Below are 18,712 nucleotides of genomic sequence, written 5' to 3'. Positions count from 1 at the left end.
ATTACATGTATGTATATATTGTATGTATGTATTGTTTTTCCGCGCAACGGCTCAATTTATTAAAGATTAGGGCTCCCCCGAATAATTAAAAAAAAATCAAAAATGTTTATTATGTTGGTATTCACTTTATGTAGTCATCAAAAGTTTTTCTTTTTTTAGGCCATACAACTTCGCTAAACTAAGTTTTATCAGTAAAAGCCTTTAGATGAAACAATCATGTACTTGCTTCAATCAAAATCAAGAGCATTAACTCTCCTTTCTCCCTTTCTTTACTAATTAAACAGTTTTACAGCAGGTTTTAAACTTCTTCCATCGCAAACAGCAGATCTGTTGATTGTGATGAAATTACAATCACAAGTTTTTCCTGTTGTATCAGAGAGAAGTAGCATCCACACTGAAGCTGCCCCACAACTACCACATCAACAAGATCATCATCACCAGATTTCTGTACATTTTATATATAGTTTAGAATGCTATAATAGAAGTTGAGCACAAGTGGAAAAACATGACAAGGGCTCATGTTTTGAAGGATGTAAGACAGTATTTTCTTTTTAACTGTAATTTCGAACATTTCAACAAGCATTAGAAGCCTGGAAATTGCAATGTGAGCCAGCTCTAAAAGATACAGAGAAAATGAGACTCTTAACAACCATACAAGATCTGGTAGACCACCAGAACTGTCACCATAAACAGTACTTAGGGATTCATCTTTGTGGGGGAAATCAAGCTCCACTCTTGTTTCACATCTGAAAAATCTTGAAAAAAAAGTCCATAATTCCACTGTGAGAAGACAACTCAACACTGTGGGTCCGAAAGGATTTGTAGCTGTCAAGAAGACATTACTGAGAAAAGGAAACAGACGAAGAAGAAGAAGAAGCTGCTAGTGTTTTCAGAACAGTGGACTGAGCTTAACTGTAGGGTTCTGTTCATAAGGATACATGACACCTACACAAGCTTCTCATGACAACTGACATAATGCTACATAAATGTTTATAAATGCTTATTCCAATAGCTGTCATTCACAATAAAGGCTACTTTTGCCAATTTTGATCAAAGTGAGCTAAAGTAGCCTTTATGTCTGATGACATTAGAATAAGCACTTATAAACAATTATGTAGGGTTAAGTCAGTTATCATGATAAGCTTATGTAGGCATCACGTAGCCTTATGAACAGTACCCTACAGTGAAGTGTCACCAAAAAATCGCTTCATATTTCTTTACAAGATTTAAAACAAGTCATCCAATTGGCTATCAGTTTGATAGCCAGAATAGACTGCATTAGATTGAATTTGAAGTGAGTTTTGTGAGTCTGTCCTGCTGCATTTTAGCCTGTGGTCTCATTTTTGGAAAAATATCTGTTTAAGATAAAGCAAGACTGCTGTTTGATCAGAACAGCCAATGGGGTTAAATAAACATCTACAGAGCAGTTACATTAAGACATAGTTTTGGGAAAACTGGACGAAATCCTCAGGGACACTATTTCCCTTAACCCCAAGTTTTATTAGAGCGTTTGAAAGACTGGCCTTATGAATTATGTCAAACATGCTGATAATATCTATGAGGTAAATGTTTCTAAATTCAAGAAGATGGTCACAGATTTTTGGAGGAAATAACTACTTTCCTTCATAGCAATCAGTAGAGAGAAGAGAGTCATGACTTATTTAGAGTCAAAATGATAAGCCATGGGAAGTTTGATGTGCCTTCTGATATTAGAGTGTATGATGATACGGGATATGGTGATGAGTTGTTTAGCATGATTATTAATGATCTGTTTGTTTGTTGTTTTAAGAGTCTACATGCATGACCAAATGAATTGCCCATTTGATCGGACTGTCTGAATATAACCTTGACCTTCAGGGTGTGAGTGCGTGTATGCGTTCATGTTCTCTAAGGTTCTCTGAGGTCATCTGTGATGAAGATCTTGGGGCTTTGGATTAGCGTGACTAGGAGATGTTGTTGGTGCAAGAGCAATTATCACAAGAGTGGACGTTCCATCAGTCTCACGTCCAGCTTCAGAGGCCTGTGGTATCAGAGCCATCAGTACGTGCAGACTTCAAACAGCGGGCTAACGCTAGCAGAGGAGCGCAGCTCAGCATTCAGCTGTTACAGCCGGATATCTGTCCACACTCACGCTCGAAAACATGAGAGAGAGAGAGAGAGAGAGAGAGAGAGAGAGAGAGAGAGAGATAGAGAGAGAGAGAGAGAGAGAGAGAGACAGAGAGAGAGAGAGAGTCATGTTGAAAGCATTTCCCTGATGTGTTATCACTTAAATCCCTTTCAGGCTGTACAGGTAAACCTCAGTCTCAAGCACATCACTAATCTGGTTCAGAGCCAACAACAAGACCAGCTCCAGCCCCGCAGCAGTTCAACAGCGCAGAAAGCCTGGAGAGACTAAAGCAAACAACCTTCTAATCACTGTCTACAAATTAGTGAACTTCTCATGAGCCAAATGGAAACTCTTCTGTCTTCTGTATTGTTTTGTGAGTGTGTGTGAGTGTGTGTGTGTGTGTGTGTGTGTGTGTGTGTTTTTGTCCTAAAGATAAATAGAGGGCTGTGTGAGAGTGCAGAGGGAGAGTTAATGAGTAAAGGCAGTGTTTGTCCCAGTTTGTGTTTTTCCTGACTGAAATATCGCTGCTGGAGTTACAACCAAACTGACATGTTTGTCCTTTAGTTCACTCACAATTCATAAAGATGACAATCCATTACTGTTTGTATTCTCACTGACTTTCTCTCTCTCTCTCTCTGTATCCTCTCTATATTCTCACTCTCTCTACTTTTCTCTCTCCTTCACTCTTCTCTTATCCTTTATTCTCTTCTCTTTTTATTGCTCTTCTCTTCTTTCTAGTTACCTCTTCTTTATTCTCTTCTCTTTCTTTTGCTCTTCTCTTTTCTCTAGTTACATCTTCTCCTTCATTCTCTTCTTTCTTTTTCTCTTCTCTTCTCTTCTCTTCTGTTACACCTTCTCATTTAATCTCATCCCTTTGTCTCTTCTCTTCTTCTCTTCATCACTTTTTCTCTGTCTTTTATGTTCTTCTCTCCCTGTCTCTTCTGTTCTTCTCTCTTTTTCTCTCTGTTCTCCTTGTCTCTTCTCCTCTCTTCTTTTTCTCCTTCTGTTCTCCCTGTCCCTTCACTATTTTCACCCTGTTTCTTCTCTTCTTTTCTCCCTTTATTTCCTTGGACATTTACAAACTTTTCACAGACACACAGACACACACACAAACACACACACACAAAGACAGCTGTGTTTTCTGATGGGCTGATTGTATTTGTCAGACAGAGCTGTCTCAGCTGACCATTTGACCATTTAAAACCCATTCAATTCTCCAATTCTCCAAACTCACACAATCTCCTCCTGCTCTCCCCCCTCTCTCCTTCATCTTCCCTCTTCACGTCTGTTTTCCATTCAAACATGAGCACAGCCAGAACAGAGTGTCTTCACACCTCTCCTCTCAATAGCACTTACAGTCCACTGCCTGAGTGATCATAAATGTGCTCTCTCTGTCTCTCATTCTTTCTCTTTCTTTCTCTCTCAGTCTATATCTCTCAGTCTCTCTCAGTCTCTCTCTCTCTTTCTTTCTCTGGTGTGTTACTGTTTTGCAAATGTGCTTGCAGCAATAAATGAATAAATGAGTAATAAATGAATAATGAGTTTAAATCCAAAATAACATATTTTATTAAAATGCACATTTTTGTTTCTCTAGTAAATGTTATATTAATCACAATAGAGGAAAATTTCTTTTATGTCCAAAATCACACACACACATACATCATCTAAACTGCTTATCCTTCTGGGTTGTGGGGGGTGCTGGAGCCCATCCCAGCGGTCATTGGGTGAAAGGCAGGATACACCCTGGACAGGTCGCCAATCCAAAAACATATCATGACAAATTTTTTTTCAATAATGTGAATATGTATGAATTAATATCAGTCTAAAGAACATTATGATAGTGATAACATTTCATTCCACAGACATCAGTCCACATGCTCATATTAAACTAGCGTTCTTACACTCTCCTTAAGACAAAGTCCAACGAACTGGCCCTTACTCAATACAAATCCTACAAATTCTTACTGAGATTAAGTTTTCTGAACTCTAATGCTGTTAGTACAGTCAATTCCTTTGTTTTATCGGACTATTCTGAACAGGTCTGAGTACAGCGACTGACTGTGTACTGCAGTGAAGCAAGGCTGGTGTGTAACATAGTGCAGCAGATGAACAGAAATTCAGCACTGAGAGTGAATTACAGGAAACGCACCACAACCTGCCATAGGACAGTGTGTGATCCTGCTCTATTGGGATAATCACAGCATATGATAACAATGGAGCTCTCTCTATATATTTTTCTCTTTCTCTCCCTCTTTCTCTCTTGGGAGTCTTTCTTCATCCTGGTCTCTACTCATTCTCACAGTGAAGGAGGTAGGAAGAACACAGCTCACTGTTGAAGCTGCTGCACATCAAGAGAGAAAAAGAAAAAAAGAGAGGGAAGGAGAAACAAATATATATACATATATATATATATATATATATATATATATATATATATATATATATATATATATATATATATATATATATCCTTCATCAGTGGTCAAAGAATGCTGCCCACTGGACACTGTTGGCTGGATATTTTTGGTTGGTGGATTATTCTCTCCAGCAGTGACAGTAACAGTCTGTCACCGTAAAACTACAAAATGCACCTATATGGTAAATCGACTAGATAAATTACACATTGTATACGTTAATATGTGACCCATTCCTTTTCATTATGAGAAGGAGTAGAGACCAGTATAAAGACAGACTTCCAAGAGAGAAAGAGGGGGAAAAAGAGAAATATATAGAGAATATATATTCATTAATATCATATGCTGTGATTATCCCAATAGAGCTGGATCACACACTGTCCTATAGCAGGTTGTAGTGCGTCTGCTGTAATTCACTTTCCGTGCTGAATTTCTGTTCATCTGCTGCACTATTTTACACACCATCCTCGCTTAACTGCAGCGCACAGTAAACACACGCCAATGAAAAGTCAGTTGGACCGGACGCTGTGCTTAGACCTGTTCAGAACAGTCCGATAAAAAAGCATTCAAATGTACCAACAGCATTAGAGTTCAGAAAACTTAATCTCATAAAGAATTTGTAGGATTTGTCTTGAATGAGGGCCAGTCTGTTGGATTTTATCTGCAGGTGAGAATAAGACCACTAAATACACACCTCTGTGCATGTGTGTGTTTGTGTGCGTATCTCTAAATCAACAGAAATATATAATGAAGTCAGTGTAAATGGGAAATCATAAGCATTTTTGGTTATTTTATAAACAATACAGATTTGACTGCTCTGAACTGGACAACAAAAGGTACTTTCAGATGTTGTTTACAATAGTACAAGTATTTTGGCAACAACAAGAAGACATACATGGAATAGGTACTATAATTGTCTATAGAGTTTTTGGCATTATCTGTCTTAAGATGTGATCTATCACTTCTAAAACATAACACCTTATGGATATTAATTTTACTATTAGTCCATTAGGTCATTTTAGAATTATCTGCAGCTCTGTACATGATTCCGAACACATCTAATGTTCATTTATTTGTAATTATATAAACTTCAAACAGGGCTAGTATCAAATCATTTCACACATTTATTTGCCACCACACTGCTTTTATATAATTGAAAGCATTCATTTTTAATTTTTTTCAACAAAATCTTTTAAACAGTGATTCCAAACTTTTGAATGCTGGTGTATTTCTAAGTGAAACACAATATTTGGGAGAATCTCTAAAAACTAGCTGACTGTTTCACATGATGATAATTGGGGGCAGGACAAACACATTTTTATTGGTTAATAATTTTTTCCTGCCTACTGGTGCATGGTGATGTAATCAAAACTCAGAAAATATTGAAAGGCAGGCAAAAGTCATCATATTTTAATTGAAAACCTTATGAAAACAAGATTTGTTTTAATGGTATGATTTGATGAAACTTGTTTAAAATGATCAGGAGCTAACAAGATAAAAAATAAAAAAAATGCTTTCAGGTTGACTTTAATAAAATAGTAAAGTCAAATATTATTAGAGGTATATGTATTAGCATGTATTGTAAGAGGTGAATGTATTGAGAGATAATAATATATTGAATATATTGAAGATGGCCATTCAGCTCAATTGATGTTGTAAGTGATTATAAAAATACTGAATAATGTGCTTATTAACTTCTGGCCAAAGTAAAATTCTCTGGATATTTTTTAAATGTAAAATTTACACCTTTAATGATTAATATTATAAATTTTACTATGCATCTTGTATTTTAATGCTAGGAGCCTACAAAAGCACACTACATATTACTGTACACATGGCTGTTGATCGTCAGGTTAAAAATAGGCTCTCTCTATTAATGATGCCCAAACTCAAACTTCCCCTTCACTCTTGGCTTGAGGAAGCTGCCTATGGTTTATGGTATGTTTAGACTCATTTGAGTCCACCTGCTATAGAGCGCAGTGCTTTGGCTGGAGTGTGTACTGCCCCAGAACACAGGCAGCCACCAAAATTTCCAATTTACCAGAAATGATGACTTTTAAAGCACTTTCTTTTTTTCATGTCAGAGTGAAATAAGACTCTGGGCTGCAATAAGTGACTGGCACCTAAAAGTCTCAGTGGCCTTGTCAAACATTACTGTTTTCATTTAACATATTTCTGCCTCCAGTCCCTGCTTAACGTCGGCTGACCTTGAAAAACAAAGTCTTTTCATGTCGTAAAACACATGTGACCTTCTTGGTCGGGTTAAAGAATATGTCCCTTGGAGCACGACAGACACAGCAAAGCATCAAAAAATGACTGATGGAGAAATGAGAGCCCTACTGGAAACGAAAATGAAAATAAAGCCGAATGTATCAATTTTTTCGGTTCTTGTCACAGCTCACAAAACCAGCATTCCTTTTTCCTTTCAACTTAAGGGCAAAGAAGGGAAATCCTAACAACGGAAAAGTGACGTTCAGTCTGAAATGCAGCAGGGACTGCAAAAAGACAATAGGAGTAATTTCACTGAACTGGGCCATCTCGTTTCATTTAAAAGGAATTGTCCTCATTAAGCCCAAACAGCACTCTATAAATAAGGAGCCTTTTATCCAGCAAAACGTTCACTGCTGTTGACTCAAATAAACCACCCATCAATATTTCTGACCGCATAATAATGATTGATGGACAAAGCCATTATGATTCATTTACACATAACAGGTGGTGAATGGCCAAGGGGCTTAAATCTTAGATTCCCCAAGAAGCCATTTGACAGAATGGCTTCAATTTCAGCTACTAAATTTTTTGTACAAAGCAGTGGACACGTTTACACATCTGTCTTTCATCTGAGGCATTTCATTCTTCTTCAAGCATGATGGTATTTGTAATAACGCATTAATATGCACATTACTGATGGAAATTAAGGCACACATAACCTGTTCAATGCGAAAGCGACACCAAGACAAATTAAACATAAGCCGAAGGTTAATGGACTGGTGAGCGGTTTATGAACAACCTGATCCACACAATATGTGGCTTATGACATTTCTCCATAACCAAACCACGACCTGCAAGAATCCACACAAACAGACCGAATATCGTCCTGCAGTCTCTCGCTGGGCCACAGGTTTTCCTCAGCTTGCGGCTGGTCTCCGTAATGCTACACAGCCATCGAGATCACACGCCGAAATCTGGTACCACGCATGAAAGAAAAACACAGAGCAAGATTCCTGCCATTTAATATCCCGTTAAAGCGTCATTTGACATAAAATCCTTGGCATGTGCCCTGGAATTCTCTTACTTCTTGTTTTCAATGAAATCCCCATCAGGGCTCTCCTTTCATTATATTTTATTTTATTTTTTATTTCACTGTTTTCAATATACAATGGCCTTTTTAGTTTTCCATTATATAAGGCCTTCACTTAAGGGGAATTCCACCAAATTTTTAGAATTTCTGCATAATTACACGATTAAGATGCAAACAAAGTCATTTAGAGTGGTTCAATGTGAAATGCTCCATTTTAGAGAAACTTATCAAACCAGAGTGGTGGTGAAAGGAACCAGACATCTGATAAGTTTAATGCCTCCAAGAGCTTCTTCTCAGAAAGTTATAACATGAAATGTTATGAATACGCTGCCTGACGCCTGAGACATTTGTTTACAATAGTTCTGAGAGAAGATCTTTGCCTAAAACCTATTTTTTAACATCACTTTATGGTGGAGACTTTATGGTTTACTGGTTGCTTTGGATAGAAAATAAAATAGCTACATTTGTGTTGTAGACACTGCAACTCCTGGTTCCCATCACCACCACTGTATAGAAATCTTGTTGGTAAGTTTCTTTACAATAAACCATTTCATATCAAACCACTCTGAATGATTCCGTTTACATCTCGACTAATGAATTATGCAAATGTTCTGAAAAATCAGTGGAATTCCCTTGTAAATCTACTCTGACTGCTCATCGCCTCACAGTCTGCAAAGAGATACTGAAGGTCCATATTAAGGAGAGAAGCCCCAGATCTTCACCAATTGTCCTATTAAGTTCCATTTAATCAGCAGAGCTGCTGCTAACCTGTCAGCATCTCTTAGCTGAAGCAAAAGTGCTCCGAGCGCTAACACAGTGCAGAGACAGCGAGACAGCGGAGGCCGTAAAAGGCTCATGGTTCAGGGCTGAAATTTCAGCCTCCTGCTGTAGCAGTCTGAAACCGGAGGAATGCCTGCTGTATGAAAATACTCTGGAATGCAGTGACAACGAAAAGTGAAGAGCAGAGAGAGAGAGAGAGAGAGAGAGAGAGAGAGAGAGAGAGAGAGAGAGAGAGAGAGAAAAGAGAGAGAGAGAGATCTATAAAGGAAATGATGCAAGTCCCTTGAAGCTAAAGCCATCGTCTACTCTCTCCATCAAAAACAGGATTGAAAGGTAAATTTAATATCAGTTTAATCTTTTTATTATTATTGCTGCTTTTCTTTCAGACAGATCTCTAATTTGCTGGCTATGATGCTCGAGCAGGTGTTGGATCTTGTTCGCTCTGGTTGTGGAAAACGTTTTGCGTGTCATGCGCTCATGTGTTTAACATCAAAAGTATTCTAACACTATCTGACTGAGCTCCACAATCCCCAGACTAGATTTCATAATTACCATGGCGACAGCACCGACCTGCTCAGCTAAAACACTACAAGAGCCAGGTGAGTCTATCAAACACAGTTAAGGGGAAAGTGCCTCTTTTTGACTCTCTTAAACTTTCTCTATCTCTCTGTCCCTTTATCTCTCTCTCTTTTTCTCTCTCTTTCTCTTTATATATATATATATATATATATATATATATATATATATACATATATATATATATATGTATGTGTGTATGTATGTATGTTTACATTCTCTCTTTCTGTCTCTCTCAGTCTATGTCTCTCTCTCTCTCACTTTCTCTCCCTTTCCTCCGTCTTTCTTTTACTCTCTCTCCTATTTCTCTTTGTCTGTTCTCTTCTCTCTCTCTTTCCCTCTGTCTCTTGCTCTGTCTCTCTTTCCCTGTGTGCCTCTCTGTCTGCCTTCTTTTCATCCTCTTTTTCCACCTCTGTCTCTGTTTCTGTTCTTCTCTCTCTCTCTCAGCAGGTGTCTTGGTCTTAGTGAGTGGTCTTGTGTTCATGTTCCAGTCAGAGAGTTTAAGAGAAGAAGAACTCTTAACAGTCTCTATCTCCGGTGCTGTTTGGTCTCCAGCTCTTAGAAGAATTTGGATTGGATTCTTTTTGCTCATCCTCAACATAATGCTAACCACATTTCACTGTTTAAAAGAAAACCAGCAAAATGAAACAAACTCAAACAAAGTAGCTCCCCATGAGAGCAGGGGTCCTGGTGGGATCTCGCTAACAATGCAGTGAAAGCACTGACGAGCGGCGCAAACATTATTATCAGTTATGAGTTATGTGTGAACAAAGACACAGTGTTCTGCAGTGGAGAGGAACCCACGGCTCTGTCTCAGAGAGACACTGTCCACACACACGACACAGTCCACCTTACACGTCAACTACAGCAGACTCAACTCCACTCATTCATAATTAAATGGATCATACTAGCTCTAAGATCCTTACAATAAAGCTAATTTCTACTAATAACCCTATGGGGTATCTAGTCCTATGTTAGCTAATGCTGGTGCATGAACTGTTGTAGATTAATCATGGTACTTTGAAGTCATTTGTAAAAGACAATAGGCTGATTTTGTATATTGCAGTTTTACAGTGTATCTTTAGCCCTATTTGGGTGGGATTAGTTCACTTTACCAATGCAAAACTAATCTTGTCCAAATAGAGCCTTGGCATAGACCTGTCTTCCATTTTTAACTGACTACACTGTTAACTGACTACACCTTAAATACCATTTCCCAGAGGAGAAGTATATATTAGTACCTTTTCATAACCTAATGTTTTAAAACAGAACAATAAAATAAAAGCCTGGAGATGAGACGTGTTGTGTGGAGTCAGTACAACTTAAAATATAATTTCAATGGATTATGGTACAATTATGCTCCCTGCCTAAAGGTACTGAGATGCACCCTTGAGGGTACCATCCCAGTGACAAGAGGAGTACTGCACCAGTGACAGTTTCATACCTGTATTCACACAGTGACATAGAGGATGTATCTAGGACCTTTGGAAGGCCTAGAATGACATTTTCTCTCACAAATTTGATCCAACCCATTGGAAATCAATACTTTTTAAAATAGAAGAGGCATAATAATTCTATTAAATAAAAATTTTAATTGAAATACAAGACGCATAAAGATTCCATGAAATAAAAATAAACAACGTTACAGGCATGTATTTCTCCAGTTCCAAGAATCATACGGCCAAGAATGCCAAGAAGGTTCCTAGATCGATGTAAAAGCCTGACTTGAAGGAAAATTCAACTTTCTACTGAAATGAAATGGGGGAATCATTATCAAAGATATTAGGATATGTATAAATAATTCTGAATTGTTTAAAACGTTAGTAAAGAATGCTTTTTTATCAGAAAATGAAACTGAATAACTGTGCTGCTGTTGTTATCCATCAGCTGAGAAACTGATCAAGTTTATTACTAATGCTTAATAAGATATAGCATTCTTTCTCTGGAATACATCATAACAAGCATTATATACTGTGTCACTTTTTGAACGAAGCGTATACATTTAGGAAGTTACTAACTTTTAAATTCTGAGTACAAACATTCAGGCAAAATAAGCAACAGAATTGCCGGCATTCGTTTCAGCATCACTTACTAAATCATATTTATGCTCATAGGAAGATAATGTTATTTCAGTCTTGAGTACAAACCCTCAATCAAAATGTGCAGCAAGAATGCAGGATTCAACTCAGAATCATGCAGCTGCGCTCTACACAGTATACACATTACACCACAAGCTAAAGCATCAAATTACACGTGTGAGAAATTGATTGAAAAACACTTTGAATGATACAAAAGACAAAAAAAGTAACAGACAGTACAGAAGTACATAACTTCATGTATTACATTTTATAAAACAGAGGCTTTATAAGGCTGTAGATATCGTTGGCAAGGCCTTCGATTTGGGCCATAAATGTAAAAATATGTTCAAAAAAATGAGAACAAACCTGTCTCAATGCTAACAGTAACTTCTGCTAGCACCCCAGTGGGATTACTAATGTTATTGTTCAGATAACACAGATGTGCATGTGTTTTTTGGTTGTTCTAGATTAAATATAGACATCTGAATCTTATAATTGGGTTGCAGTTTTACAGTGACTCTTTCAGTAAAGAGCCCTGGCATAGAGCTTCTGCTGCTGTTGTCCATTTTGAATAACTGACTGGAACCTGGTTAGACTACCACTCGTAGCAGTAGTCAGTGATATATCAAGGACTTCCAGAAGGTCTAGAGCGACATTTATTTGACTTTTACAAGGCTGAAGTCAGCTTTTCATTCACCAGCATCTTGTTCGAATTTTTCCGCTCCACCTTAAATAAAGAAAAGAATGTAACTGCTGCACCATTTAAGGTGGAATGGGAAGCTTCAAAAGAGAAATTGACTGCAGCTTTGCAACTTTTTAGTGTTTGACAGTTTCTCGTGGCAGATTAAACATATCAGGAAACCAGCTGGAGCACTTCCAAATGCAAATATGTCCATTCGTCTACAAATTTTCAATGTTCGTCTTAAATCTTTCTCTTTACCTTTTCGTTATCTACTAGCTAGGTGGGACTGTTGTCTGCATTTCAGCGTTAAAGAGTGAATTAGCAGTTGTAGTCTACATTAAATCCAGTTTAAGACCATTTATTGTTAAACTGTGTTAGAACGATTAGCCAAGCTCTATTTTACTGCAAATGAGAATTATTTTATTTTTACCTACAAATCTAAGTCTACTGTGGAGCCACAACAGGGCAGCAAAAGAGACACAGGACCACAGCACCGGAGCTGCATGTTGCTGACCTCTGACCTAGACACTGTGGAGAAAATCCTGAATACTTTTCCTTTTGGTATTACTTTTGTTTTCAACCAAACATAACAATGAAATAAGAGTACACAACAAACCTGATGCTAAAAATAAAAAATGATAGACATGCACTGTGTTGGTTCCCAGAAATCATTAGGCCCTGAGTGTTCCTTTCTGGAATATACCACATAGAGAGAGAGAGAGAGAGAGAGAGAGAGAGAGAGAGAGAGAGAGAGAGAGAGAGAGTGAGTAGGTGTTATATAACGAAAAAGAAAAGAGGCTAAATTTTCTCAATCCTGCCATTCAGAGCATCAGAGGGGAAATTCCTTTGGCAAAAAACACCAGACACTGATTTACACACTCACACGCACACACACACACACACCACAAAAAAGACGTCAACAGTGAGTGCTGCAATAACACACAAAAACACATCAAAAACAGCACTCACACACAACCACAAACACACATTAACTCACATATTTAGAAAATGTTCAGAAACACACATACACTCCACACACCACACACGCGCACACGCGCACACACATCCTTTGGCCTTGAAAAGTATCTTTTGTTCACAGTGGTTGGTGTGAAGGCATGTAACTCAAGACATTGTTGTGTCTATGTGTCCACACCTCAGTTTAGAAAGCGAGAGAGGGACAGCAGGATGAGAGAGAAGGAGAGAAAAATAGAGATAAGGAGAAGGAGGGATGGGACAGAGAGCATGAGACGCTGCTTGATTAATGAAAGATTTGTGCAGGCTCTAGTCTACACCAGGAACAACAATGTTTACTGTCAGCATGAGTTTTAAATCTCAGCAAGACAAAATATGAACTCGCACAACCTTAAACGTCTTATAAACTGTACAAACATTTATAGAAAATACATGTTCTTTCAACTATTGACCTGCAATATTTTTTTTACTTTAAGCAATTTTCAAACTTAGAGGAAATATTGTACCTCATAATATTTACAAATGATTTACAGATTTAATGAGTGTGTATATGAGCTATATACATTGCAGTGAGCTATATAAGCTGTGTATAGGCTATAGAAGCTAGGCATGCAGTTTTTATTGGGCTTAAAAATGAAACAATGACTATGATTGTGACATCTGACTTCTAATGCAGACATAAACTGGGTGAACCTTATAGGAAACAACAACTTTTTTAGGGCTAACTGGTCCTCAGGGACCCCCAGAGAGTCAATTGTTGCTCTCTCTCTCTCTATGTGTTGCAAGTTAGGTTGGGCCACTAATCTTAACTGTCTGGGGAATCACTGTAACTGAATAAATAAACATTGGCTTAACAACGGTCACTTCATTGCAAATACTTTGCAGCTGATGACTGCCCAAAATCCCAGGAAGGAGCCCCATATCTGGGGCTGCACAAAGGATCCCTCTCGGTGATGCGCTGCTGAGGCCTATAATGCAGCCAGCTCATTTTCATTCTTTTTTTGGGGGTCTTTTTGTCTTCAGTTTTGTCTGAAGTGAGTGAAATGCTGTGTGAAGTGCAAAAACATTTCACATTTTAGGTCTAAAAAACTCCATAGCTGCTTTAGTAACATGTTTCTACTAAACGTTACCCTGCTTGAGGGTGAGTTTTGAGGGATTTGAATGGATGTTGCTGCCATCAGCAGACAAATCAACTTATTGTTGTTTATTACAACAAATAATCCAGTTTCACTGGCATTCATACATGACCATTCAACCATGTTTCATGGAATTAGATCAAGGGTGCACAACTCTGGTCCTGGAGGGCCAGTGTCTAGCAAAGTTCCCTGCTCAAATATACCCACTTAACCTGGCAATTAACAGATAAGTCTATTTAGCAGTGTTGGAACAGGTAAATCACCAGACTGTGCTGGAGACCAGCCCTCCAGGACCAGAGTTGTTCACCCCTAAATTAGATGTTTGATCGTGAGCAGGTTTCTTTTGTTCTTTATATACAAACAGTTTTTCTGCTCTTGGGGCTTCACCGCATGGTTTGCACATGAACTCTTTGAGGTCATGCAAGTAATTTGGTCACTCTTTGACACATCTTAACAAGGCTGTACAAGCATGTATAGAAAAGAGCACATTCTTTCAACTGTTGATACTTAATATTGCTTAAAATTATAACTATTTAAAGCTATCAAGAAATGTCATAACATTGTCAGTGTGCCTTCTCACAATGTGTTGGCTTCTTTTAGTTATGTTTCTGATTAATTTCTTCAGATTAGTCAGCTTCATGATGGCCTGCTTTATTGGCAGTGATGCTTGTTTGGACCTCATGTTGAAAGACAACACAAACAGACATCCGATGCAAATGCCACAACTACAATCAAATCTAGGCCTTTTGTTAACGCTCTTGTGCCTGAACTAATGATGCAACCACACACAGCTGGCCAAGAAGCAACTGAGCAGTCATCTGTCCTTACTTTTGATCCTCTAGAATTAGGAGACTATGCATAAAGAGAACTTTTATTCTTATTCGGTTCACCCAGTATAGATGTAAATCCCCTTATATTAAAGCAGTCGTTCTGCACTTTAACCTCATTCAATCCACTGTGCTGAAGTACAGAGCCAAAACAACAAAAACTGCACATGTGGGGGTAAAAGAGAGAAAGAGCAAAAGAGAGAACATATATGTGATGTGACAGTAACTATCCAGCAATGGAGGCCAGCAACAGTGCCAACACTGAGAAACACACAGCCAAGAGGAAACACGACCTCCACATCGCTTCAAACCACACAATCAGATCCAGAGAGAAGAGAAAGAGATGAGTTTCTAATTCAAACTGAAAGGCTGGCAGTTTCTCACCCGTCCGGTAGACGAAGTTGGCCTCTGTTTCTGAGGAAGATGGGGATAGGAGGTCTTCATCGTATTCGTTGGAGCTGAAGGAGCCTGAGTGGTTCCTCCTCCGGGCGTCCATCACCGCATTGGTCACCATCACATGACGCAGCGAGTCATTCAGGTAACGGTGAAGCAGGCTGCTCTTGTACTTGGGTGGAGACACATAGTCCTCAGCCAATGAGGCATCTGCGGATGCCCGGAGCCCCGCCCCCATGCCACCACCTTCTTTTTTGATGACACTCTGATACATGGGCTTACTGAACTCACCCGGCTGGGTCCGAGCAGCTGGGTCACCGTCTGAGGACAGAACGCAGAAGAGATGGATAATACAGAGAGAGAGAGAGAGAGGAAACATTATATAATAATTATAACCTGCTCCATCATTTTGAATCACTTTTGACCCATTTCAAAGGAGCACTAGAGTGATCCCTGAAACACTTTTATTTCTCTAAAGAACCTTTCAAAGGAACCATTTTGAAAACAAGTGTGAAGAATTTAGAAATGTATATAATGTTTTTTAGAGTGCAGCACCATATTTTGAAGTGTGTACTGAATGTATACTGCTGTAAAAAGGAAAAGCTCAGCTTTCTGATAATACTAATATTATCTGTGTGCTTTATACAGTACTGCACAAAAATCAGAGACTACCCCGAATTTATTTAAATTCCAGTTTAAATGGCCGTTAAGTGCAAGTTATTCATTTTTAGGAGATATTTCTGAGACTGGATGTAATATAGATATAATTTAATTCATTATTCCAAAACTGGAGTTCAAAAAATAATTAAAAGATATGGAGAAATTGGATCTCCTAACAACCACACCAGACCTGGTAGACCACCAAAACTGTCACCCTGAAATAAACAGTATAGATAGATTTAAGAAAAAGGAGAAGATCAGGCTGCATTCATTTGAGATCTGAAAAAATCCACAGGTGTTCCTTTCATCCTTCCACTGTGAGAAGACACCTCAACACTAAGTCTGAAAGGATGGGTAGCTGTTAAGAAAAGAAAATAGGCAAAAAAGAGTCCAGACCTCAAAATCATAGAGTGTGTTTGTGATTATTTGGATTGTGCAACTAACTTCTAAGACTGAACTTTGGAGGTGTGGAAAACTATCCCTATAGATTTCTTTGAAAAACTTTTGAAATGCATGAAAGCTGTAATGAAAACAAAGCGTGGACATACTGAAACAAATTATATTTAATTGTTGAGGTTTATTGGGTTTATTTGTAATTTTCTCATTCATATATATATATATATATATATATATATATATATATATATATATATATATATTGCTTTTCCCTGAGGTTAAAAATGATAATTTTTACATTGTACATTATGGGTGCTTTCGACTGGAAACTGAATAAACTAAAGGTTGTCTCTGACTGTTTATTAGACGAGACATTCTCATTTAAATATTAAATGTCATGATAATAATAGGAAAATAATGAGAAATTTTGCAGTTCATTATATGCAGTACAGTATATTCAAATACATTACAACTCTTATTCACTTAACACTTTACACTTATTAAACTCTTTTCTTTGAGTCAAGAGAGATTATACACATACACACCCACCCACCCACACACCCACACACACACACACACACACACAAAATTCTGACAGCAGGAACGTGAAACAGTGGTGAAATGTTGAGTGAGATGATACTTTTCAGCCAACTGTACTGTGTCTTGCAGCATTCCCACACTTGTTAAAGGGATTTTGCTACTGTGTAATAAAAAATAAATGAGGCAAGGTCAATAGAGCAGGAGCGTGAGAGAGACATAAAGCACACCAAACTAGCTTCCAAGTGAAACGTGACATCCTATGTTTGAAAATTTCACATTTATACTTAGTTTCGATTTTTTTATATATATTTTATTATTTATAATAATAATAATATTGTCTCAGCTTCCATATTTCGTCAGATAGTGTTGACACAGTATGAAGGCTAAGATTTGATCTGTTCAGACCAATAAAATCCCAAAACAACCCAGAATCAAGCTTTTGGCCTAAAATCTGACTTCCAGCTCAAAGCAATAGAACAAAAGGTAGATACTCATAGCCTACATCTATGGATGCCGTCCCCTGGCACTCATCCCTTCCCTATAATGGCCTCATCCCAGCTTCAACTGCTTCAGTCAGCCAGCCAAAAGGAAGCCTTGCTCTTATGCAGTGCATACACTTCTGCCCCAAACAGGCCAGGACCTCTTGAGTGGATTAAAATTTCTGGGTTAGATTAAAGTGAATTAAAAGATGAACCTCTCCCCTTATTCCAGGCCATGCTCTAAGTGAGACAGACAGACAGGACGCGGTGCTGAAAGACTAGCAAGGCTGAATCAAGACCCGATCGAAGCACGGATCAGGTCCACGCCAGGTTTCTTACAGCCTCATTTGGGACGCGGCGCACCATCATCCTGCCCAGAGCCAATTATAATCACAGCCTCTGCTTATCAGAACCACATGCGCACATTAGTGCCTGCCTTTTCTGCTTTCAAAGAGCGGACAGGGTTCGGAGGAATCTCTTAGTGTTTAGTATGTATCCCCTCGACAACCGGCTCCTGCCGCCCGAGCCTAAGGCAAATACACTCAAGAGCACACAAACTCTACATCTCCTTGGAGACAGAGGGGCAAAACTCTATAAGTGAAAACCTCCTGAGTTATGGGTTCACTACTAGGTCCTGACTCTGATCTATGGTGGCAACGTGTGTGCTCAGTAGAACTGCTAGTATTAACCCTTTAGACACTAAGAGCTCATGTCTGAGCTCCTCACTCATACAACTACATAATTTACATATTAGATACAAATAATTCATAATATGGAATAATAAGCCTAGATTTCAAAGGGGATATATCCAAAATTCTTCTAGGTCTAACTGAATATTATTTGCTACACAGTGTGCTTTAAGCAATGCCTTTAAGCAAGAGCCACATTTAGTTCACTAAAGAACCATGTTTGACAAAGAAATTTAGAGAGAGTAAGAAGAAACTTGTACAATTCAAGTGAAGCGTTCTTACTTTACAGAACCTTTACATTATGTGAAAAATTTTGGTATCACTTATTTGGATAGTCCATTTTAGAAGTTACATTGAACTAAATATCTACTAAACTGGCCATAATGTTCTTTAACTCTAAACTTGCTCTAATCCTAATCCTAACCTTAACCCAAAACCTAAACCCTCACCCTGATCCAAATCCTAACCCTAACCCCACCACTGTTTGGAATCAACTGACTTTCAACAGATAGTTTGTTAACAATTGGAACATCTGTAGATAATCTACAGGGGACTATCCAAATAAAGTGAGACCGAGTTCTCTAAGGAACCATCCACTGAGAGGTTCTTTAGGAAACCAAAAGTGGTTATTCTATGGCATTGTGCAAATCAGTGTTTAAGAAGGCACTATGTTTCCTATCAC

The 18,712-nt window shown here is 38.2% G+C and overlaps 1 protein-coding gene across 1 annotated transcript in view; it reads right to left on the bottom strand.

The window, feature by feature from the left end:
- mkxa (mohawk homeobox a) overlaps positions 1-18,712 on the bottom strand; it is a 42,381-nt gene that overhangs the window by 13,463 nt on the left and 10,206 nt on the right. Inside the window, exon 5 of the mRNA XM_036572322.1 lies at positions 15,258-15,587. Coding sequence (XP_036428215.1) covers positions 15,258-15,587 — 330 coding nt within the window. The remainder of the gene's footprint in view (positions 1-15,257; positions 15,588-18,712) is intronic.

Source organism: Colossoma macropomum, unplaced genomic scaffold, assembly GCF_904425465.1.
Source record: "Colossoma macropomum unplaced genomic scaffold, Colossoma_macropomum, whole genome shotgun sequence".
NCBI lineage: Eukaryota > Metazoa > Chordata > Actinopteri > Characiformes > Serrasalmidae > Colossoma > Colossoma macropomum.
The sequence above is the reverse complement of the archived record's forward strand: the minus strand, read 5'-3'. Positions and strand labels throughout refer to the sequence as shown.